Consider the following 25693-nt stretch of genomic DNA (forward strand, 5'->3'; position numbering starts at 1 on the left):
GGTTTATTCATCCCAAAACCTCGGATAACCAAGGTTCCAGGCCTTGATGGCTCAAATGTGAATTTTTTTTTGAACAAAAATAAAAAAAAAGATTGCAGAGAGCTGATATTTGGCCCATTTTCACGCGCGAATATTCGGAAAGATAAATCAGAAATAAGCAAGTTATCAAGCCAAATACTTAAAAAAAAAGTCAAAAAAGTCGATTTTCACCAACATATTTTCCTATCTAACACCAGAAACATTCTGAATTTCAAATTGTTATTATATTTCTGAAATCTTATTGTATTTTGGAGAATTTTTTTTCAGATTTTAAACCGATTGGTTTATTCATCCCCGGAGAAGAATTTTGGATATCAATTTGTTTTGTACATGTGAGATTCTGCATTCCGATCTCTAATTTTGTGTTCTGATTGCGAATTCTAAATCTGAATTCAGACTGTGAGTTCTGATTCTGCATTGAAAATGTGCACATGTAATTGGATCATAAATCAAGGTTTTGATTGTGATTGATAATTCTGATCGTGTACAAATTCTTCAATTTTTCATGTTCAGAGATCTAAGGCGAAATAGGATCAAGACTGCCCTGAGCATATTAACCTGAATAGCTAACAAAAACTTACCTGAGGAACCGTTAAGACAAAACAAATGTTTGTACTTAATTTCATTTTACCTATTGGAAAAAAAAATTAAAATTACACAAGTTGATATGTTTGTACAAGTTGAGCAGCACTGGCGGGAATGTATCACAACAGTGGCCGCGACATTTTTATGTTGCGCTCATGAATCTGACGTTTGAGTGTAAACATAAACAAATGCTTGCGGAAAATCGTGCGCGCTCCGCAGAAATTGTTCAATTTTTATTAATTTGTGATCGTTTTATCAAAGAAAAGTGATCGAGTAGTGGAATACTGTGTATCAAATCATTACAAGTCTTTTAATCTAGCGAAATATGGCGGATTTACCCGCTCACTTGAGCGCCGGCGGTGGTGTTTTCAAGAATCGAAAAATGGCGAAGCCACTTCATATCCAGAGGCTAGAAGCGGCCCTCGATATGCGTCCTTTTATGGCCTACGCTCGGGAAATGCTCTCCAAGCCGCTGACCAGCAGTGAGGACGAAGACGACGACATCGACAGTGATGACGATTCGTGCTCGGACAACTCCAATGGCAACTTCCGGAATTATCGGAGATTGGCCTATGGTGTCAAGGTTTCCAAGCAGGGTAAAATTGTTTTTTTCTGAATCTTTTCAAACTGTTTCGTTTTTATGTTATATTTTTTGTTCTAGAGCGTAATGAAGATAAACGGTATCTGTACAACCTCACTTCCGTTGGACCGGAACGTCTTTGGTTGCAGAATTTGCTGCTTTCCGACAGTGATTCGGAGAGCGAAATTTCCGACGAAGACGAGTATGTTCGGGATATGCTACGAAACCATGTTCGAGAGCGGAAATATCGGGGGAAATATTATTCCAGTTTAAAGGTAACTTTTTAAATATCTTTCATTGTAAGCCATTGCAATAACATACTTATACCTACTATTTCATAAATATTGTATTTATTAACAAAAATATTTCAACAGAACTCGCAGTACGGTTATTACGGAGCTGGGCTACTGTCCACCTATGATATGTTCCCGGAACATCAAAGATCAATTGTTGGTGTGAGAAAGCGAAAAATCAAGCGAGAGAAGAAACTTGTAAAGCTGAAGTCAGGAAAGAAAAAGGTAAATGTAGCGTTCATAAAAGGTCTACATTCTTTTTAAATTTTGATAATTTTCAGATCAAACACGAATCAGATGATCGTGGTTCCGATATGGGAGATATTGATTGGGAAGAACAGCTAGCCGCATTGAAAAATGAAAATGACGATGATTTTGATTCAAAACCATCCAGCCCGACGGCTCTAAAATCGAAACGGGGTCGCAAATCGGCAATAAAAACTCCCGAAATGATGGCAGCAAGAAGGCGCAAGATTTGGCAACTGATGGCTAAAAAGGAACTTGGCAAAGTTCAGCGAGCCAAAGTCAACAATCACAAAGATATGGTTACAAATTGTCGGCGCGTTGCCTCACTCTGTATGAAAGTATCGCGCCAGAAAGCAATGCAATCCCAAAAATTGATGAAGGAAACGATCTGGCGAGCCAAGCGGCTTACGAGAGAAATGCAAGGCTACTGGAAACGATACGACCGTGTGGAGCGTGAGACAAGACGCCGCATGGAAAAAGAAGCCGAAGAACAAAGAAAGATTGACGTTGAGATAGTTGAAGCCAAACGGCAGCAGCGGAAACTAAACTTCCTTATTACACAGACCGAATTGTATGCCCATTTTATGTCGAAAAAGTTAGGAAATGTTTCTAAAGAAGAACAACTTAAAATTTTATCTCAATTGGACGAGGAATCTAATCCAAGACTATCATCAATCGATAGCTACGATAGTGATATGATGAAGCTCCAAGCTCAAAAGAACGCAACTGACGCATTCAACAGTGAGCAAGCCCGTCGGGAACAATTCGATAGTGCAGTTCAACAACATGTTCCCATCAATCAAAAAGTTGACGAATCGGGTGCGATTATTGATTTGCCACAACCCGGTATTTTCCGTGGTTGTCTTAAAGGCTACCAATTGAAAGGAATGACTTGGTTAGCGAATCTATACGACCAAGGTATTAGTGGTATTCTTGCCGACGAAATGGGACTTGGTAAAACAGTTCAGTCGATTGCGTTTCTGTGTCACATTGCAGAAAGCTACGGCGTTTGGGGTCCTTTCTTGATCATTTCCCCAGCGTCTACTTTACATAACTGGCAGCAGGAAATGGAACGTTTTGTACCGGATTTCAATGTGGTACCCTATTGGGGATCGCCGAACGAACGTAAAATCCTTCGTCAGTTTTGGGAACAAAAGGATCTCCACACAAAAGATGCAAGCTTTCACGTCGTAATAACAAGTTACCAGTTAGTTGTTTCTGATTATAAATACTTCAATCGTATCAAGTGGCAGTACATGGTACTGGACGAAGCGCAAGCTATCAAAAGCTCCAGTTCGGTACGATGGAAGTTGCTGTTAGGGTTCAACTGCCGAAATCGATTACTTCTCAGCGGCACACCGATCCAGAACAGCATGGCCGAACTTTGGGCGCTTCTGCATTTCATCATGCCAACGCTATTTGATTCGCACGAGGAATTCAACGAATGGTTCTCGAAGGATATTGAAAGTCATGCCGAAAACAAAACGGGAATCGATGAAAGTGAGTATCACTTATCGCTACTTTTTGGAAACCAGATGAATTTACTTAGCTACGTTTTTGATCATTTCTAGAACAAATATCTCGTCTCCATATGATTTTGAAACCGTTTATGCTGCGTCGAATTAAGAAGGACGTTGAAAATGAGCTTTCGGATAAGATTGAAGTGATGGTGTATTGTCCGCTGACGACTCGCCAAAAGCTACTGTATGTGGCTTTGAAGAAAAAGATCCGAATCGAAGACCTGCTTCATTTGACCGGCCAAGGAACTGGTGATGGTCATTCTTTCGATAAGAATTTTACTTCCAACCTGATGAATCTGGTAATGCAGTTTCGTAAGGTTTGCAACCATCCGGAGCTTTTCGAACGACGCGATGCTAAAAGTCCATTCTTCCTGCGGACCGAAGAATATCCCATTGCGCGGCTTATTTTTAACGAAGCATTTCTGTACCGGAAAATACCAAGCCAGCGCCATTTACTCTTCAATCGGTTTAACATTTTCAAAACGGAAAATGTACAAAGATCCTTATTTTCCAACAAAGATGGATCTAAAACAAATTACTCTGCTATCGATGATTTGAATGTTGAAAACTGTTTCTCATTTACACGGTTTTGCTCGATTTCACCCGACGAAGTGGAAAAACTGGTCCTGGAAGGTCTTATCTACTTGTAAGTAATTTAGCTTTAAATTGTAGAGATATTACCCATTTGATGATTTGATAAATCATTCAAACTTTGCAGTATTCAACATGTTTATAAGTTCAACGAATATCTAAAACTGCTTCACAATAGATGGGTATGGTGGGAAGGTCAAATTAATAGTAGCTGTAGGCTGTTGGAACCAACGATTGAACGATGGGCGAGTGGACTGTTTTCTCCAATGTACGGAGCATTGCATTCCTTAATTTTCACATCGTCTAGTCAGAACAGCGTATACACTCATACGGAACAAAAAATATGCCCAATGCAGGAAACAATGGAACATCGGATCTTGAGAAGCCGAAAAGCGTTGAAACTGTCTAGAGATACACTTAAGAGCAGCTCAGTTTATGACGACCTTGATATTCAACCCATCTTTCCTGGAGTTTCAAAAGAAAAGCTTCCTGCGGGTGCTAAAGCACCAGTTGCAAATATTCCACTATTACCAGAGGTAGTCCACATTCCACGAAAAGAAAAAACGTTACACTGCCATCCCACAGCAATGCCAACTTTCATCTATGGTTTAATCAGTCGTGTTGTCAGCTCTGGAAGAAAATACTAGTGAGTATTGGGTATGCCTGTTTAACATTTGCACCTCCTAACTAAAAAAATGTTTTACAGTTGTGAAAATCGTGAAGCGGCTTGGCTAGCAATTCGACACGAGCATTGCGACACTCCGGAAGGTTTCCAGTTGATGAGCAATGCGCTGCAACTGTCCTACCCCACGACGGTCGGATGGTCCAACATAGTTATACCGGACAAACAAACATTGGTATCGGACGCTGGTAAACTAGCCGTGTTGGATTCATTATTGACTCGACTCAAAGCGCAGGGACATCGAGTGCTCATCTACTCCCAGATGACGAAAATGATCGATTTGTTGGAGGTAAGTTATTCGGGATTTTCACCTTCACAAGCGATATATTTCAATTTTGTTCCTCTAGGAATACATGTGGCATCGAAAGCATAGATACATGCGGTTGGACGGATCGAGTAAAATATCCGCCCGCCGAGATATGGTTGCCGATTTCCAGAATCGAGCTGACATATTCGTGTTCCTGCTGTCAACGCGTGCTGGTGGGTTGGGTATCAATTTGACGGCAGCAGATACGGTAAGTTTTCATATTTTATTTTAAGGGCTATACGGATTTATCTGCAGCTTTCGATAAGATCAATCTTAGGATTGCCATATCTAAATAAATTATCACGGTTAGGCATATTTGGGTCTGCATTTCATTGGCTTGAATCCTACCTCTTTAATAGAAGCATGTTTGTAAAGATTGGAGATCATACTTCCATTATACTTTCCACATCACATCTAGTGTTCCTCAAAGCCTCATTTAGGGCCTTTTGAATTCTTAATTCTTAAATTCTTAATGTTGATGAAAAAAATTAAAGTTTTTGCGCGCATATAAGAAGGATTCAATCCAAAGCGCCGATGTGGTCTAACGTTTGGTTTAACGGCTGGCGCGAGTCTGGTTTTGGTATGCTAGGCGTACTAGGTTCAATCCCCGGTATCGACAAGAAAACTTTTGGGTTCGAATCCCATTAGTGGCCGACAGGTGAGATGTGTTTCCTCATATAACTGACTATATAATAAGAATATTTAATCAGTTTTGCCAGCTGTCCAGGTATATACACAGATGCCGGAATACCTGTAAACTAGCCCACCTGATTGACTCGTTCTTCCAAAATAAACCAACATCAACACTATACATTCACTACATAACAGTTCATACGAAGCCATGTGGTCCGGGCAGGGCTTGGACTCCTCGAAAGGAAAGAATGAAATTGAAATTTCCCTTTATTCGTCTCACTCCAACTAATTTCAATTTCAAGGAGTTCACTTGCATTACTCGAATGAAAGTGAATCCTCTCATATACATTGCTCGAGTGAAAGAAAGAAATTCAAAAGTCAGCAGAAGAGCAATGACGCTTGAAACTGACCGCAATCAGTGTCTTCAATTTCGACGTCAAACGAGACTTTCAAAGCAGCAAAACAGGCAGCAAATAGCATGCACACACAGCAATTGTTGGTATTTTTGCTGGTGCGTCTACCGCCCGTGTCGGCCCGGCACCTTGTGCATCTTCAAGCAATTGTTAGTGTCATCCTTGGGCGCCAGCAAATTGTTGGTGCTTATTGTTGTTTTCCAGCCGGCATCAGCCGGCTGTGTTTTCGGAGGTATGTGAGTATAGGCAATGAAACTTTCATTGAAAGGGATATGCTCGAATTTCGTTTTGAAACGAAATTGACGATTGCCAGCTTCGAACGAAGGAAACCGAGGTGAAAGCGGAATGAAGTTAGCGTTTTCCGCATGTGAAGATAGGCTGATGTGAAGAGAAATTGAAAGTGAAACTCTTTCGAATGAAGCGTTTTGTGCTAATTTTTGAGTAAAGATTGACGATTGAAAGTGAAATTGCCAGGGCCTGGGTCCGGGTAAGGTGTAGGTACGCGTTGCATTGGAAATTTGTCGAACTTAATAATCTAGAAGAATGCATGTGGGCACATACTTAGGCAGAAACTGCGGTGAATCCGTGCACTCCACCAACATGCATACATCCAGAAATTCAAGTATGCGCAATTCAGCAAGCGCCGACCATCGACCACACTCTGCATGATCCTGACCCAGAAGATTATATCCAGAGTTACAAGTACTGCAATTCTTTCCGAAGGACCAGAAGGCATTTCGCCTTAATACAGCGCGCCATAAGCAATTTTAAGGCAAAAGCTACAAGTTCTATTAATTCTGAACAACTCCTACAAACCATGACCGGCCCTCTAACTGTTGAAGAGCTGGAAGCAGGACTACATCTAGTCATCAAAAATATGCAATCCGTCTGCCTAGGACAAGAGCTGAAGAGCATCGGTTTACACGGCATTCCTACAAAGCAGGGCCCCCTGCAGCACCTCAATCCTATGCTGGCAGGTGGCCTCATTCGAGTAACAGGTAGGTTAAACTTAGCAGACTTGCCTGAAGAACAGCGACATCCAATATTCATTCCGAGGGAGCATCCGTTTGCACGAATCATCCTTGTGCATCTACATCGCTCCAATAACCACGCCGGTCTGGAAATAGTCTTGGCCGAATTTCAACGAAGCTATTGGATGAAGGGATTGCGGAAAACAACCCAATCCGTCCTTCAAAAATGCGTACTCTGCGTACGGGCAAGGCCTCGCAGATTCGAGCAAATGATGGGCCAGCTTCCACGGCCCAGAGTGAATCCCTCTACAGCGTTCACTCATACTGGCGTAGACTTGTGCGGGCCGTTCCAAGTGCTGCCAAGTCAGCGGGCGAAAATGAGGCTTACCGTTTACGCCTGCCTGTTTGTGTGCTTTTCGACCAAAGCAGTGCATATCGAGGTGGTGGAGGATCAATCCACCGGGGCCTTCTTAGCCGCCTTGATACGGTTTGTATCAGTGCGTGGTACACCGGAGGTGATATACTCCGACAACGGCCGCAACTTCGTCGGAGCCAGCCGCGAACTTGCAGAACTGAGCAAAGTATATAACTCGGAGTTGTTCCAAAACGAACTCATAGGGATAGCAGCTGAGGAAGGAATACGCTTTTCCTTCATCCCTCCGAGAAGCCCTAATTTCGGAGGTCTGTGGGAGGCCAACATAAAAGTGGCCAAAAGACTCTTCACCGCAGCCGCTCGTGGATCCAGCTTTAATATATTGGAGATTCAGACGGTGTACTACCAAGTATCAGCGATAATGAATTCACGTCCGCTGACCTCAATTTTCTCCGACGCCGGAGCTCCGGAACCTTTAACACCAGGGCACTTCCTAATAGGAAGAGCCATGACTACTATACCCATCCCGGCAAGCCACTTAGAACAGCAAAACTTAGTTATGCGCTGGAAGCGCATTCAACGCCAAACCGCACAATTCTGGCGTAGATGGCAAAATGAATATTTGCAGCATTTGCGCTGTATCTTCAAGTGGACAAAAAGGCAACCTAACTTGAAGCCAGGTCAAATCGTATTGATTGGAGACGATAACAATCCCGTGGCAAAGTGGCCCATGGGAATCGTAACTCACACCAAACCCGGAAAGGATGGAGTTGTGCGGGTAGCAACGGTACGCACAGCTTCAGGTATCTACACACGAAATGTTCGGGCTTTGGCACCACTGCCCATCGACATTACCGAAAGTCAAGTAGGCGAATCAGTCGAACCATCTCAATTTGATTCTTCAGAAATAGTGAATAAACCACACCATGAAGTACGCGAGCAAGGGCCAGTACCTGAAAACGAAGAAGACCCACCACCCCTGGCTATGAGTAGCAATGTTTGGAGCGACAGACTTCGCTCCAAAGGGGGGAGAAAATGGAGCGGTTAAGGTAACCCTGCATAGCTGCAGAAGTTACCACAACATCCGAAGTGGTACGTCAGCACTTAATGTGCTACTTGCCGCGAAGGAAAATAGGAAACAGTAAGACCAAACTGTGGTCGAAATAACAAACATCAAATTTGTCAGCACAAAATGTGCTATCAACGATGGCGCGGACTCAACGACCGAGCTCGCGCACCCAGCCAACCCAGCAGCAACAATGTTGCATTCATTTCGTGAATAGCAGCCAGAAACCTGAGACGCAATTCGAGATGTGGCCGTTTACAAGGGAATCGCCACCCGAAGTCGCCGTGGAGAATAACATCTCCACTCACAACATTGTGGGCTACTCTGTGGACGCCCTGTTCATCATCGCGGCGATCATCATCGTCATCGTCTGGCGTTGGCGCAGGAATGCGCGACGCCTGAAACAACTGGAGGGCGCAGCGACGAAGCTGCGTCAGCAAACTTTAAACAACTCTGTATGATACAGTAAAATAAATTCCAGTCTTTTTAAGTCTCTCTAACCGTTGTGTCGCGTTTCTGTTCCGATGACATTTCTGTGTTAAACCCTTGCGGGAGCGGGGTTTTACCTTAATTTCTAATCAGGCTTTTTCTGCCTGGACCAAGAAGGATTCCGAGGAGAATCCGACTTTTCAATATGAACCAATAACACCGGCCAAGTCCATGTAATCGATAAGAGGAAGGGAAGTGCAGCACATGTGGTGATTTTTTTTGCGGAGACCGGCTGTACGCCATCCCTCCACAAATCACCCGCTGAATGTTTGGGGGTGAGGGTAATGTGGCATGTAATTTACCTTAGTAAGCGATGTGGCCACGGTAAAACCTATGCTCCTGAGCTCCTGAAAGTTTCCTGATGAAAGTCCTACTGTGTATCATGATGTAATGCAAAGGTTCGCAGAAATTCACCTTGTATCCCCTCTGGACAATTCTGCTACTCAATAGAAGGTTTGTTGTAAGACCGGGGATCAGCTGCACGTCTTTAACGGTAACGCTTTCTGGATTCACATCAGGATTCGGCTGGAGTCTGACAGTTCTGCTGGCCACTATTTCCATGGTTCCACCGTTCGCTGCTACAACTTGTCCGCTTGCGTCCTCCAAATCGTACAAAAGATTTTCTTTGCTGGTCATGTGTGCGTACGCTGCTAAATCGAATAACCAATCGCCAACATCATGCTGCTTGAAAGCCGGCAGCACTATAGAGAATGCTGCCTAAATTCTTCTGCTGCCTGCAGTCCCTAGTAAGGTGTCCAAATATTGAACATTACCTACATTACATTTCGGGTCTGTGGATGGGAAAGGGGTTTCCTTTTTCGGCTGCTGTTCTTGTTGCTAAGGCTTGTTATTTTTCACAAACCGTTGCTTGGTTGCGAAGGCTTGTTGATTTTGGTTGCTAGGTATCGGTTGTTCTTGGAGAAGTTAGGTTTTTATCAAATCTGTAATAACCACGCCTGAATTTTCATGCCCCATGATCATTGGTCGATATACATACATCCGGGAGTCCGGCCAGCAGGATCATGCTTATCCAAAGTTCCGGGAGCTTTAAACCTACGCTGTTGAGCTGTTTCGATGTTGAGATCGCATGGTTCACGTATACTAACAGAGTTAGGTTATGTACAGAGTATTTGAATTATAGGGTACGTTATCATGCGTGAACGTACCCCCACGCCGGGCATGATGACGTAGTTGTTATGAGATTCTTCATACATTCCATTAGAAAAAAAATAAATCTACGTTTTTCGTCATTTGCATAAAAAAGTTCAGTAATTAGTGTTAAGGAACTAAAGTTAGTGTTGAAACAATTGATTTCAGTATGAAATATATTGAATAAAGAACTTCGAATCATTCCAAAACTCGAATAACAAAATAGTTACGAGAAAAGATGATTTATCAATTAAATATTTTACTGTTAATGAACTCGAAATTTGCGTGTTAAATGATTTATGAGAACTATTAGATGTGTCTTCTTGCAATATTTTCCATTTTTAAGCTTACAATATGCTTGGAAATAGTTTCCAGTAATTACAATTTCCACCAAAATTTAGATATTTCCGAGGTTAATTCGCATTTTATGCAGAACCACAAACCAAATCGTATTTTATGAAGAAGCTCATAAATCTGGGAAGTGGCGTACAAATTACTGGCATCGAAAATATTTTTTATGGAAAAACTGTAGAATTCAATACAATGCTCGCTATTTTTCATAACAACTACGTCATCATTCTGGAAATCTGCCAACCAATATGACGGATGAGGTAACCTGTTATTTTGAAGAACTTTGGGTTGTGTATGGATTTGTAATGACGGCTAATGAGCTTATTACATCAAAATTTTGAATTTAATATTGAAAAATGTTCAAATAACCCATTTTGAATAAAAAAAAAATCTAATAGTACTTTTTTTATTGTACATTTTTGTACCATTTTTTTAAATAGTTAAGCATTAATTTTCACATAAACAAATATAAAGGTTTTCGCCTATAGTTTTTTACTCGATCATCCTTTGATTCGTTTAACCATGCTGAAAAAAATTGAGATGCACGGAAAATCGAGTTCGACCTTGGTACTGGTCAATAAACTTTCAAAAATGACTTAATGGTCAGAACTGACAACAAAGAAAAAGAATGACAATAATAACAAACATTTAAAAAAAATCCCAAAAATTAAAAAAAAAATGTACAAGTATTACTTTTGTTCTTTTAGCTAAATTTAATTTTTTTGATTTATACTGTTATGTTTGTTCCATTTCCGGATTCAGGTCTCTATTTTACATAAAAAATTATCTCCAGTTTACTAAAGTCAATAATGCTGTAAACTAGTGTAATTAGGCCGGAACAAATTTCAAATCCTTCTTTTGTCACTCGGAGTTGGAACATCGCGAGGGGGGGACAATAAAAAATAATGCGAAAAACAAATAAATTGGAATAAATTGTACGAAAGCTTGTATGCAACAAAGTTGCATAGAATATCATTGCACAAAACCTAAAAAACAAATAATTATTTATCGAAAAATTCAATAAAATCACGAATATAAAAGGTTAAATAACTTCCATCTTCCAAAATTGTTTTTTTTCGTCTTGTAATCTTTTGGATTCTTGAATTTTTTTTTTCGAAATTTATACTACTTCAAATACTTCAAACTTTATTTATTTCCCCCTTCGAGTTTTTGAAAATTTCGAAGGAGGGGGTGACAAAAGAAGAAATTGATATTTGTTCCAGCCTTTTTAATCTAAAAAAATGAATGGCAAGCTTGAATATTTTAATTTCGAAGAAATCTTTGTTTTTGTTTTCAAAGAATTTCTTTTATTCGTTATCCTTCAACAAAAAATAATTTGATCATCAAAATGATGTTCTATATTTTTCTAAATTTATGACAACCATTGTTTGGCGAGTTCAAACACTCTTTCCTTGGTCGCTCGCATCTCCGGTGAGTCGTATTCACTGATCGAACCGAAGTCAGCACAATGTGAAGCCACTGTAAGACGAAAAACATTGAAACTTTGTAAATGCTCGATTTGAAAAATCATTTTCCATCAGAACTTACAAGGAATGACGACCGTCGGCGAATCTTCATTCAGGTCTTCCTGAAGACCCATCGGGCGCCACGGGTCCAGCTGACCCTGAGTGAAGAATACGTTCGTCACTGCCGGGTTCATATCGCCGTAGATGGCATTAGTGCGATCGATATTCGACTCCATGCGGCTCTCCGTGAACCTAATTATTAAAAAAAAATTCAGTACAGTCCATTTATCTGACATTGTGAATCAAAAAGTCAACGTTGGTATGTACAAATTACTTACATGCGACCATACAAATCATAGCAGAGCTCAACGAAAAGGTCGACCGGGAATCCTGATCCAAAAATTTGATCCTCCGAACCCGATGTTTGATACCATCCATACTCGGCACAAGTTTGGTACAACCATAGTCTCACTGGAAGTTTTTAACAGTTATGTTGGGTTGGTGAAAATTATTAAAACTTACTAATTCCTGCGTTTGCTGGATGATTCCAATCTGTGTTACTGTAGTACTGTACCGAACTGTCATACGAAATGTCCATGCACCTGTTTGACCATTGGGTAATCCAAGCGGCTAAAGCATCAATATCACTGGCATGACGATCGTTATTCAGATATTCGCAAATTACTCCCTCAATGTCTCCTTCCTGATGGTACTGAACTATGCCGGCGAAATAGTCGGACATTGTAGACAGGAAGGCCATTTTATCCAATCGGTTGGAGAAATCGGTGTTGTTGCACAAGCGGAACTTTTCAATGACGGTATCGTACTCTTCGGCATCTAGCAGCGCCTCCACTTGTTGATAGGCGCCGGCGATTCTGTTGGCGCATGATTCTCCACCCACCAGACGGATCGATTCGCTCACCACTTCCTTGTATTCTGTGAATATGTTGAATAAATTTGTTAGGCTGATATCTAGTTAAAGTGTACAATTTTGTACAAATAAATGTCTTCGTCAAATTTAAGAAATTTTGATTGCAATTTACTGTACATACTCAAAGATGCACATATTCAAAGATGTTTTAAAAAACTATCTAAACTTTAAATGGGTAAAAAGTTCCATTAAATGGTCTTTCCTGTTACTAAAATATCTTTCTTTCATTTTAGGAAGTTTCATCCCGAAGGATGATTACTCCCTCAAGTTTAAATATCGATTCGATTGAAGGGCATATTTTGCAAATTCATTGAAACAGAGACGTAGACCCGAATGACCCGGGTGGTTAAAAGGTCTCAAATAAATTAAAATAATTATAATAAATCGAAACAGAGTCAAATTGTGTGAAAAAAAAAACAATCTGAGGCAATGTTGCATGGGTATGCCGCGTTCGTGCGTAGGATGCTCCACCTTCGGCGAATATCCGAGTAGGGCGGTTCCCAGCGGCCGAAGCTGCGGGGATAAGACTTGACTTTCTTCGCAGTGAAATTCGTTGGGAAAGGGTTGTTCCACGATCGGGGAATACCCACGGGTAGTGTGACTCTCAACTCAAGGATGCTAGCGAATCGGGAAAACCGGGAAAAACCTTTAATTTCATCGCATCACCGGGAAACTGGGAAAAAACCAGGAATTTCAGCACATCACTGAGAAAAATTGTCATGTTTATCACAGAATTTCAAAAATAGCCGTTTCGGTATAGATCTACCTCATAATCAATTATTTTCGTTTATTAGTAAACAAACGAAGTTTAAATCGCATTTTGAACTTATTGCGGACAAAATATGAAATATCTCGTTTTTTCGCTCTCCGCAAGTGTGCTACACTTACAAGCATAAATCAAATGTTCAAAATTTTACAATGAAACTGTAATCGACAAATCTAAACAAAAAACGTTTGCTAACTTTACGATACTAAGTTTGTAATACTTATTTGGTTCAGTGGTTTCTGATCGATATATGTAGTATGTAGGGGAGATAAGGGCATAATTGCCACCTTAAGAAGGACGCTAATTTAACCATAGAAAACAGCTATAATGTGTGAGTTATTCCATTGTTTCGTGTTCAGGCACTAAAAAAAGTCTATTTCCTAAGGGGCTTAAATTTGAAAAAAAGAACATAAAAACGTTTAAAAATGCATTTGAAATTTTTTTGCCAAAACTGGTCACTGTAGGGGCATTATGAGAACCGCTACTGGGACAGTATAAGCACCATTAATCGGGGCACGATTAGCTTTTTCTGCCTTGGAATCATGCAGCGAATTCGACTCTATGAAGTCAACTGAATTATAGAGCTACAGCTTGACGCTTTGGCCTATTGGATAGGCGTTGGAGTTCGATTCCTGGTCGAGATGTTTTTTTTTTTCATTTACCATTCATGATCGATAAGCTGCTCTCGATCGGCACCCTCGAATCCTGGAAATATAAAATCGGGCTTCGAGTCGTTAGAAGAGAGGTCAGGCTTCGAGTCTTTAGAAGGAGAGGTTTGTGTGGTCAACTCCGAGTCTTCACGATAAGAGGTCGGGTCTCGAATTATTACGAGGAGCGGTCAGATCTCAAATGGCTAGAGGAGAGATCGGGTCTTGAGTCGTGCAGAGGAAAGGTCAACCTCGAGTCGATGCGAGGAGGAGTCGGATCTCGAATCGTTAGTGGGGAGGTTTATGTGGGAATCCCGAGACATTTCGAGGAGATGACGGTTTTCAAGTGGTGGTGGGTTTTTAATGTAATGGCTTTTTAATGAATGATCATTTTCTACACAGAAAAAATTATTTTCTGTAAAATTACAGTAAATGTCCTGTAACAAAAAGGAGCAGGACATTTACAGTAATTTTACAGGTCGAGGACATGGCAATTCACAGGCTAGCTTAAAATTACAGGCCTGTAATTGCAAGCGACCTGTAACTGCAAGCGACCTGTAATTGCAAGCTACCTGTAATTGCGAGCGACCTGTAATTGCAAACGTCCTGTAATTTCAAACGACCAGTAAAACAACCTGGGCGTTATTTATTATATTATTGTGTGTAATAGTTACATTCCCAGTTCCACAGATAACACAGATACTGTTTGGTTTAAAATACTTTTATTCATCACAAATTACACTAAAATTATCAACATTCATGCAAGTCAATCAATATAACACCACATAACATAACACAAACTTTGTTATTATTCCACAGGATTTGTTCTGAGAATTTTGAAACTTGTTTACTTAGAATCTTCTGCCAACAGATGAATTAGATGAGCAAACAGATGAATCATTGTATCCAGTTGTTATCGTATTACTATCAGCGGAATAGATTGTTTTGGTGTTTTCTTCCATTGTGCTGAGTTCTTGTGTGTAATCATTAAACGACCATCTGTGACAGTCTTTCCACAGGCAGGGTCTAATGGGTCAGGTGATGCAGGCCAAAAAAACCAGTCAGCGGAACTTGTGCATCCACGTTCAGTGCTTCCCTTTTTCCTGAAATACAGTTACCATTGTTAGTCAGAAAAAGTATGTTGTTTAACAGTGGATTAATAAACATACCAGCAAAAATTTGCCTAAGAATCTTCAAATAACTTGAAGTCGAAGGCTCAGAACACCGTCAGGTACCGGAATATCGGAGCTGTTTTGGGAACCCTCAAGCATTCCAACTTGATAACTTCGTTTGATTGGTTGTCGTTAAGTGGAAATGGTTCTTTCGAATAAGCCACAGTCCGGTTGCGCGCTACAAGAAGCTGCTCCTGATTTGGATTTGATTCACAGAATGTACACTTTTCCGGCGATCAAGTGTGTCCTTATCTTCATTTGTAGGATTCCTGGAAACCGATAGAATGTTGATGGCTAAGTTCATGACAACGGCAAGTCGAATCAGATCCTGTAATAAAATTTTGAAAGTCTCCATCAGTAACCACTTCAGAATTGATAATTTATATTGAACATAAGACAACTTACCTGATGGGGATAAGACTTTGAGTTGCAGAAATCGAGACACAACTGACAGTTTATTTATTTTAACGCCAACAGACGGAGGTAGGAACCCGTACAGTCTGAGTATCGTCAACCTAATTGATGAGTTTCAGGGAAGTAATTATAAACCTATGATTGCCTGAGTCCTCCTCGAATTTGTACATTAGGATCTTCGGAATTCCAGCCACGGTGAAAAACTGATCGATGATTCTTGCACTCCTTTCTTGTTGTGCCTACAAAAAAAAAGGAAAAACTAAAATATTTGAATAAAGCATATTCGAAAACGGCCCACATCATTACTTCCAGCTATTATGAAAGACAAGTTGACTTAAAATTCAACAATTTACCTCTTTTTCGGAAATGTTCCGGAAACTTGAAACCTTGATGAGGTTTTAACTGAATCTATCAATATTTACCTTTTTTGACGCATACACGCTTTTGATTTAAACTTTAAATTTGAGTAATACATGTTCAAAATGATAGGCCTTCATTTTGAGTCAACCTTCATATTGAGTCAACTCAAAATTCAAAGTTCACCAGCCGAACTCATAATAATTTTTATTCGAAAGATGATTTTTTATTTAAGATATCGATCTCTTACCAAAAAAAATTTGGATTTGAAATCGAGAGCGTACAACTACATGTTTCCAAGGAAGAAAAATCTAGCCAAAAATTTTATTATTTTGTATTATTCAATACAAATCGGATCCAAAAATATTAAATTAAAATCAAAACAGCAATGAAAAACGGCTGCAAATAAATATCTGTAAAGGATTTTTATGAATGTGAACTTTCGACTTCTATTGTGATGAAGTTGAAATTGAATAAATCTTAAATTTCATCTTCTAATGGTCATTAAAAAACTTTAAAACCTTTTATCAACTTGATTTCGCTCAAATTCTTCACTCAAATTCGAAACGTTCTTTTTCAACACTCGGAAAATTTTCAATATTTGAATTGAAGGAAAACTAACTTTTAACTAAAAAAAAACTTATTGATTACTGTCGACCATCTGAAAACTTGTTGATTAAGATCCAGAAAAATTTGCGAATGATTACACCTTTTTTTGAGAAAGCCGGTTCAATCGTGTCATGATTTGACATTTGCAGGCGGTTTATTCATATGATTATAACAGGTATGTCGTAAATCTGCCTTTTCATGTGTTGGTTAATTTCCTAGCAAAAATGTTGGGAAAATTATTTTTCTTGCTGCAAAAATCTATGAAAAAATCTTCTATAATCGCATTTATCTTTGCAAAATGTTTGATCAGAACATGTTTAATAATGTATGATGAATTATTTAACTAAACTTAAAAGATTGACTAAACCACTCTTCACACATCTTTGAGAAATCTTTATTAATTATAGCCTACCTTATAATTTATACACTCCAATTGCTTGCAATTTTTTTTTCCAAAATAAAAAAATACAAATAACCTACGGTAAAAAGTTTACACAAACTATTCGCTGTCCAAGTAAGCGAAAACTTGAAATAAATGCCGCTTTGCTCACAACCAGCTATAAGCTTCGTTTTCAAGGTAAGATATTTTTAAATCGTAGTCCAATTATATCTTATCTGTAGGGCCTTACTACACGAAACGGTTGTTCAACTTCATATTTACCTTTCTCATATTTAGGTTAATATAACATTCTGCAACATTAACCACGGCAATAGATAAAAATGGAATTCTATAGTGAGCATGGTACAGGAAACTGCTAAAATGATAGTCTTGTGAAATAACTTATCCAGGATGGTAGTTTGATTTTGGACCATAAGAAGTAAAGCTTCAACCACTGCCCACGATAAATCATTAATGCGGGGCGGGATACCTATGGAAGCGATGTTGTGGATAAGTGGAATTTTCTAATATACTGATAAAAAGTTACCTGGTTCTGGATTTCCTATAGCTTCTTCGATATATTTTCGCTACGGCTAATTTGTGGCAAGATTTCAGGTAAGGTACACCGGGGTAAGTGGGGACGCGGGGTAAGTGGGGACGGTGGCTATTAAAACAATACTATCAACTATTTTTTCAAACTTTTAATGCAGAATGTTAAATTTACTTGTAATCTATCCAATAACTGTAAAAGAGATACGGTTCTGACAATAGCGGATGTTTACGGTGACTTTTCGTAAATTTTCTATTTTTAACTACGATGTGGAGTTGATGTGCATCTTTTTCAATCGCGAATTTCTCGTAAACTAGCTGGCTCTTAACGAAAAACTCTACATGGAAACAATCCTTACATTAGAAACAACCAGTTAGGAAAAGAAACGGCGATTAAAAATTAAGAAAAAAAGGGTTTATTTTCAAAAATCTAAAATACTGTCTCCAAACCCTACCCGGGGTAAGTGGGGACGGCTTCATACATACTTGATGTTTAGATATTTTTTCAATTTTCTCTCCTTCATTCAATACATTTTAGCTTTATTTAGCATACGAACCATAAAAAGTTGGGAAAAAACTTGTGTTTTCTGGAATAGGCATATATTTTCGATAAAATCGGATCTCGTGTGTTGCAACATAAATTACACACGATTATCACTACCATGAACTTTTTTTCAAAAGTTTTGACGGTTCGAGCAATAAAGTAACGTATTCAACCAAGAAAACACAAATTTGTTGAAAATTTCCTGAGAAATCTAAGGGAAAATCTACCGTCCCCACTTACCCCATAAAGCGGGGTAAGTGAAGACACCAGCAGTCCATAATACTTCACGTGATAACTTTTTTCGCTTTTCGTCTATCAAGCTCATCTCTTCAGCATTTGTAAACAACATGTTCTGCATCACATTGAATGCGATTTTATCAAAATTGATCAACTGCTGATTTTTTAATGATTTTTTAAAGTTGAACTATACGAAAAACCGTCCCCACTTACCCCGGTGTACCTTAATCAATTCACACAATTCACATGATTTTCATTCACTCTCAACAAAGGTGCCGGAAAAGGTATATTCGACACAAAGACGCACAAATTCTTCAGCCTAAACTTTAAAGGACTGGACTCGATGACAAACGGAAGCGCCTGCTGTAAATAATGCTCTCACTTAAAAATAATGCTTCGACCTGTAAAACTACAGTACATGTCCTGCTCCTTTTTGTTACAGGACATTTGCTGTAATATCAAATGATTTAACATTTAATTTTCAACCAATCAATTGAAAATTACGTGATTTATGAATTACAGGTTGAATTATTTCAAAGGTAACCATTTTCAATGACACGTAATATTCCATATTTTTTTCTGTGTACCATATTTTCGCTCGAACAAACTATGAATAAAAAAAAAAGGATTATTTGAATCTTTAACATCAATAGTTTTTCGTATATAACTGGCACTTTTTTAAATATGTCCTGGATTCTTTAAAATTGTAAGTTTAATTTTTAAAATGAAGCCTTTAGTAAAAAAAAAATAGGGAACTTATTTTCATCGATGATAAAATCTTTGAACTTAGATTCTGGTGAATGTGGTTGGTTTGGTTTGAGTTAGAAATTGTTCTATGCTCAAATCATATAAGTTGTATCTAAGAGACTCTTGTGCAAATTCAAAAATTTTAACCATCAGTGGAAATGATTCAAAAGTAAACAAACTTGTTTATACTTTAAGATTTTGGGTTACAATTTAACTTCAGTAAAAACTGCAATATATGTAAATAATGTTAAACAAAACACCAAGAAACTATGAAATTTCCAATAGTTTTTTAACGTGAAGATTACATGTTTCAGCAAATATGTTTTATTACACATCAATTTCTTAATTTAAATCCAGTGGATGTTTTTTTTAAATAAAAATTGGTTTACTTCATTGAAAAAATTTTTCAAAATAATCTTAAATTCTTCTTTATGTTAGTGATTTCAGATGAGTTGTATACACATAAGTGACATTGATTGAATCTGTTTCCGGATTTCAATAAGAGTTCTGAAATTGCAAAAAAAAATTAATTCCAGATCAGAATTTTAAATATAAAAAAAATATTCGGTATTCAATAATTGAAATTCAGATGTTTTGTTTTTGTATTCATAATTTCAATTATTCATTTTGAATCCAATCTGTGAATCTGGATTTAAAATATGTCTTTCGAATGGTTAATCTGATCTTGAGTTTTTAATTCTAGATAGTCATATTTAAGCTTTGTTATGTTTGAATTCTACATGAGAATCAAGTTTAAGAACTTCGAATCTGAATATTTAACAAAAACTCAGGACGGTTTCTGATGTTTCATGAATATTCGGAAAAATAATTATCATAATATTGAAAAGCATATGAGTTTCGAAAAGCGTGATTTAAATTTTTAATGAAATGCAAAACCAAATTTGAACCAGGTTTTCAAAGCAGCTGTTCATTTCTTATTTTTAATGATGATTCGAACTAAAAACCATGAACCCTAAACTGAATACAAAATTCCAAATATTAAAAAAAATTGAATTTTTATTCTTACAGTATGTAATTAGAACATCCTAAATGAATTAAATGTTATTTAAAATTTAATATCAGAACTAAATCTCAATCATCAAGTGAGAACATTTTGAAAAACTTGTCAAAATGTTGATCCTGGGGCTAGTTTTCGGGGTTCTGATGCCAAGATTTTTACTCTTAAATAATAAATAACCAAAATTTTATTAGGAATTTGAAATTTAGAGTGTGGAGTAGAATACCTCGCTTGCCTTTCCTGGAACCTCATTGAAGGGGGGGGGGGGGGAGTCAATTGCCAAACACCCCCCTCCCCTCTCCCGTTTTTACGGCCATGGATTTATGTATTAGCATTCCAGAATTATTTTTGCACGTACAATTCCTGGCAATTTTTTTGAAAAATCTATTGAAAACCGGGTATATCATTTAAAAAATTTCCATTGCTAAAAGTGGGCAATATCTGGCCAAATCTGAGAAAATTTAAGACAATTATCTAAAAATTTTATGGGGAAAGTGAAGAAAAATGATTAATTGTTTTGTCGCAGCACATCAGCGCAGTGTTAAATTCGTGTTTAAGGCATTCGAAAAAAAAGTTTAGGTTTGGTTTTTGATTAAACAAACTTTTACATATCCGTTTTTAAAACGGGATTGGATTTTTGTGTTTAATTTTCCAGATAGTGTCTGTTGGACAAATATTTCATCCAAAGACTGCAATAATAAGCATAGCAAGTGGTGTTACAGTGAATTCTTATTCTAATTCGAATAACACAACTAAACAGGTTTGAAGACGTCATTTACAGTTAGCTATCACGCATCGGAGTTAGAAAATCTTTTGAATAAAACATGTTTCATTGAGAGAGAGGGGATGATTGTGACTGATTAAGACATGAAACGTTGTTTTATTCTAAAAAAACAGCAGTTTTAAGAAACATTTACATTAGACTGCCCCAAATTTGTATGGGAGATTCAAAACCTGTGAAATGTTATGTGCTGCAGGCGAAAATGGATCCTAGGACTAGTACAAGATCTCATGCCAAATTTGGGCCAGATCGGATCACGGGAAGGCGTCGCTCAACGATCCTGAAGTTTGTATGGGATTTTAAGACATTTTGTTCGGGAGAGACATGAAAACCTGATTTTTTTTAACAATAACGTTGGTTCTCTTCGGCCGATTTCTTTTGAAAACAGGTTTTCTCACAGCCAAAACTATGACAAATATTTCATTCGAAGACTGCATTTCGATAAGAGATAAGATAAAAAAGTTATCAGGCTTCAAAAATGGGCTAACTTCCTCAAGAGTGGTATTCATCACTGCTTATGACTCGGGGCGGTCGAACATATTGACGCCTCAATCTCTAACAGTGATGAACACTATCTTTAAAAAAGTTAGTCCATTTTTGAAGCCTAATATTACTTCTTTATCTTAACTCTAATCGAAATCCAGTGACATCAGAAAGCAGTGATTCGGATGAAATATTTATCATCATTTGGGCTTTAACAAAACTTTATTCAGAAGAAATCGGTCGAATGGATTCAAAGTTATTGATGAAATAATGGGGTTTCATGTTTCTCCCGAAAAAAATGTTTCAAAATCCCATACAAACTTCAGGCTCGTTGAGGGTGATCCGATCTGGCCCAAATTTGGCATGAGATCTTGTAATAGGCCTAGGATTAGTTTTAGCCTGCAGCGTATAACTTTTTCAAAAGTCGGGTCAGTTGGGGCACTTTGTTGGACATGTTAAGCAAAGTTGTGTATTTTGTTGAAATAAACAACTCTGTAGAAGAAAATGCTTAAAAAAAGTTATCATTTTTATCTCGTTATATGTGAGCGCTCGACTTTATATTTTATATCAAAATATACGCCTTGACTGAACAATATTGCAAAAGAAGCTTAAATTATGCTAAACATTTCCCTCAAATACTGCGTTTCGATTAGAATTATCATAAAACAGTTATAATGGTTCTAAAATGACATAACCATTTAAACTTTTAATAGTTAATATGCAGCAGTGTCAATGAGGCGTTAGAATTGTTCGACCGCAACACAGGGCTGTAAACAACCCTTAAAAATGTTAGGTTATTTTTGAACCGTAGTAACTATTTTATATTCAACTCTAGTGTTCTGATTTCGTATTGGTGCGTTTCGTACCTCAGAATTATCAAATTTTAGAAGGTGATGGAAAATTTTAAGAGAAACATGGGATATCAAAGAAAGAAAGGAAGAACATAAGCCGTAAATATCATAAATTTTTCCAAAAAAAACAACGGCTCACCGGTCAGAAAAACTTTGTATTAAGTAATGACCTAATTAGTAATGCCTAATAGAATTTATGTTAAAAAAAAACCCAAAAAAAAATTTTTTGGTTTTCAAAATACCGATTTATGTGGCATCACATCTCTTACCTACGAAATCCATTTTAGCGAGTAGTGGAGCACTGGAAGCCCATCCTCCGTTCACCAGATGGGGATACTTCTGTCGGAACCACGCCACCATGGTTGCTGAATAGGAACCACCGGCAATGAACACTTTGGCATTTTCCGCACCCGGAATGGTGGCACGCATTTCGACGATAAAGTGCGCCAAATCCGCCAGGGCCTGATCGATGTTGAGATACTTCAGCAGATGTGTCGCGGTGTTTCTGGAAACAGTTGGGTTTCATTTTTTCTTTGTTATGATGAAAAATAATCTAAAATCTTTGGTTACTCACGGCGTTGGTCGACTCTTCCCGTAGTACCGGTGTTCGGTGTAGAAAATGCGAGCTCCTAGCTCCCTGGCCATATCGTGGAAGTGTCCTCGTTGAATGCTTACTCCACTGATTTCCCATTCTCCTCCCAGAAAAATGAAAAATGGACCCCCGGGGCTATAGTAGTCATCGATTTCCATGTATCGCTAGAATTATTAAACGAAATTGATATCCTATTCTAGAGTGTCCATCCCGGGAATTTGAGTACTTCGGGAATTCCCGATTCCCGGGAATAATAGTCTTATTCCCAGGAATTCCCGACATGTATGAAATTATTTCTCTGAAAAAGTCCGATAGCCTCCAGAACCATTCTTATTGTTCTTTTTGAAAATGCAGTCATACAAAACTCATTGAGAATATGCCGATTCCTGTGGCAGTGGACATTTTGCAGCCAGTTGATGCAATTTTTTTTATTCAAATAGTTGAGGTTTAAAAGATTATATGTATTTCCACACCGCTTTCATTGAACGAAAACCCACAACACTACGAAAAAAGAATAAAAAATCGCGTAGCAGGTAGGCAGATTGTGTTTTCTCAAAAGTTACATTTATGCTCTTATTTCCCTCTGGATTTTAAAGCCAGATGAATTTCAAAACGTAAAAATGAAAACGACATCCTTTTTTTTCATATGAATAAAAAATATGTAGAGTGTTTTGCAAAACGATAAAAGGGGTTGGATTAATAAAAAAAATGATATATTTTTTAACCTCTAATTGCATGAATGAATTCATCATTCGTTTTATAGTTCGTTTGCCTGTTTTAAGTTTATCATTGTTCAAAACGGTTTGATTTATTCGATTAAAAATAAGTTAAAAACATTATGAAGAGTACATTTTGAACAAATTATGGGCTTGTATGCAGGAAAGGTTCGATAAGCTATATCAATTGAATTTTTCATGTTTTTGAATATTTCTCGGGATCCCGGGTATTCCCGGGAAACAGCCACCCGGGAACGGGAAAATGGACACCCTATTCTATACTCATACATTTTGATTCGTAAATTTGTGACAATGCACAATTTTTTTGTTGGAATATTGTTGCGATACAATATTCTTTTACATTAAATGGTATTCACTTGCACATTGATTTGCGTTAATTCGATGAACTCCGCTTTGCAAATTGCAATTGCTCTAATTATTTCAGGTCAGGAAACAGCACTCTTATCTCAACTCAGGGTTTTCCATTATTTGTTATCCTTAAATTTCTCTTCTCAAAGTCCTTTAGGTCGGTTGGAACGTTAAAACCGTTTCCGACACTTCGACACACACTACTTTCAAAATCTAAACTGAATCACTATTGCAATCACAAATCTTCGAAAATTCACATGCGTAAGCTCTTAAATCCCAAAAAGACCTTGCACATTTCGAACCACCTACCATACTCCACGTGGACGGATTTTGTGGGTCAAAGTTGTCTACTTTTTGGGAAATCCACTTGACATCCACCGATGGTACGTCTCGACTGGGAATTCCTCTTACGGGTGGTTCCCGGTGCAACTTTTCCCAAGCGCCATTGAATGCCCGGGACTGATTGGTCAAAAGACCAAGTATTACCAGAAGCACCAAGCTTGGTAATCTCATTTTTGTACCGCGGAGCGCGAACACTTTGATGTGAAGTCCACAACCGGAGTCTATCGAAAAGCGGTTGACAATTGAGTGGATCAACAGCGAAAACGAGGTTTTTAAACGTAATATTTATCGATGAACAATCTTATCTGGAATCCTAAATCTGGCTTAGATTCGTATCGATCCGCTTCGATGTTTCAAGTAGCAAGTTATTTACGACAGGGAATATTACAGTTTCTTTACAGGTAATGGCTCTAGCTTTCATCAAGTAATTATCTTATTTTAAAAACAAAAATAGCAGGAAAATGTGAGTTTACACACAGAGCCTTAGGGGCCGTTCACTAATTACGTAAGCACGATTTTGGAAATTTTTAACCCTCCCTCTCCCCCTGGTAAGACAAAGTAAGATTTTTCAAAAAGCCCCCCTCCCCCCCTAGCAAGATCTTACGTTTTTTTATTCTTTGAAAAATTGACACTTTTTTGAAAAATTGCTTGAAAATATTAAAAATGTAACATCCATGCTTCCACGCAAAGCACTTTTAAGGTAAACAAATAACTGCATTTGAAAAGCACAAATAATGCAAAACAACAGACGCAATTTCATAGACGATTATGGAAAACATTATTTAAGACATGTCATGTTCGGGGTTAACAATAATCTTCAATTAATTTTCACAATTGAATAAACAATATGAAATCTAAAGTTAGAGTTTAGATTAACATGCCAAGTCCAAAGTTAAGATCTTAAAATTCAGGCTCAGGCACACTCAGTATTCAAGTCGAGAAACAAAACAAAATTTTAGAATAGGAGGAATAGAATTTAGCGGATTCTGTTCTCAAATTGCAGAGAAAAAATAAATAAATTAGCATTTCAATCAGTGTTAATCAGTTAAAATTCGAATCATCAATCCAAACTTAAAGTTGTTAAGTTTTGATTTATAGATCGTTAACGCATCCGAAATTCATCGTTGATGATTAAATTTCATACTTAAGAATTCAAAACCAGAGCTCAATAGTCAAATTCTGTGTGCGATAAAGTAATTTTTAATTGGAGCACAATCGATTTTATTAAATCGAAAAAGTGATGACAAAATTATCGAAAAAACAGATTTTTTCAGCAGATGTAGATTGAGATGTGAAGAAACGATTGGTATAACGGGTGTTAAATAAAAAATGAGAATGTTTTCAATACCTTTCAGAAACTCAAATAAAGAGCGTAAAATTTTCTTTCTCCAAGAAAATTGCTCTTTGGGCTCCCTAGAAACAGTAGGCGTGTTTG

The 25693-nt window shown here is 37.9% G+C and overlaps 2 protein-coding genes across 2 annotated transcripts in view; one reads left to right on the top strand and one right to left on the bottom strand.

Annotated features, from left to right (window-relative positions):
- Positions 1 to 785: 785 nt before the first annotated feature.
- Positions 786 to 25693, top strand: part of LOC129745599 (chromatin-remodeling ATPase INO80) — a 71462-nt gene continuing 46554 nt past the window's right edge. Inside the window, exons 1-8 of the mRNA XM_055738764.1 lie at positions 786 to 1220; positions 1286 to 1479; positions 1579 to 1722; positions 1779 to 3243; positions 3315 to 3909; positions 3982 to 4500; positions 4561 to 4825; positions 4884 to 5051. Coding sequence (XP_055594739.1) covers positions 950 to 1220; positions 1286 to 1479; positions 1579 to 1722; positions 1779 to 3243; positions 3315 to 3909; positions 3982 to 4500; positions 4561 to 4825; positions 4884 to 5051 — 3621 coding nt within the window. The 5' untranslated portion in view covers positions 786 to 949. The remainder of the gene's footprint in view (positions 1221 to 1285; positions 1480 to 1578; positions 1723 to 1778; positions 3244 to 3314; positions 3910 to 3981; positions 4501 to 4560; positions 4826 to 4883; positions 5052 to 25693) is intronic.
- LOC129745600 (putative serine protease K12H4.7) lies at positions 11533 to 24488 on the bottom strand. The gene is made up of 7 exons (XM_055738766.1): positions 24226 to 24488; positions 22814 to 22995; positions 22509 to 22744; positions 12277 to 12690; positions 12093 to 12225; positions 11837 to 12006; positions 11533 to 11767 (listed from the first exon to the last, which is right to left on the bottom strand). The coding sequence occupies exons 1-7, from the start codon at positions 24427 to 24429 to the stop codon at positions 11661 to 11663; spliced, it is 1446 nt and encodes a 481-aa protein (XP_055594741.1). The 5' UTR covers positions 24430 to 24488; the 3' UTR covers positions 11533 to 11660.

The sequence above is a fragment of the Uranotaenia lowii genome, chromosome 2, assembly GCF_029784155.1.
Source record: "Uranotaenia lowii strain MFRU-FL chromosome 2, ASM2978415v1, whole genome shotgun sequence".
Lineage (NCBI taxonomy): Eukaryota > Metazoa > Arthropoda > Insecta > Diptera > Culicidae > Uranotaenia > Uranotaenia lowii.

What these genes read in the sequence shown, in the direction of transcription:
- LOC129745600 (XM_055738766.1), bottom strand. Translation starts at nt 24,429, where the DNA reads ATGAGATTACCAAGCTTGGTGCTTCTGGTAATACTTGGTCTTTTGACC. An exon ending in ATCCGTCCACGTGGAGTATG is followed by an intron (nt 22,996 to 24,225) that starts GTAGGTGGTTCG and finishes TAATAATTCTAG; the next exon opens with CGATACATGGAAATCGATGA. An exon ending in GGGAAGAGTCGACCAACGCC is followed by an intron (nt 22,745 to 22,813) that starts GTGAGTAACCAA and finishes AACTGTTTCCAG; the next exon opens with AAACACCGCGACACATCTGC.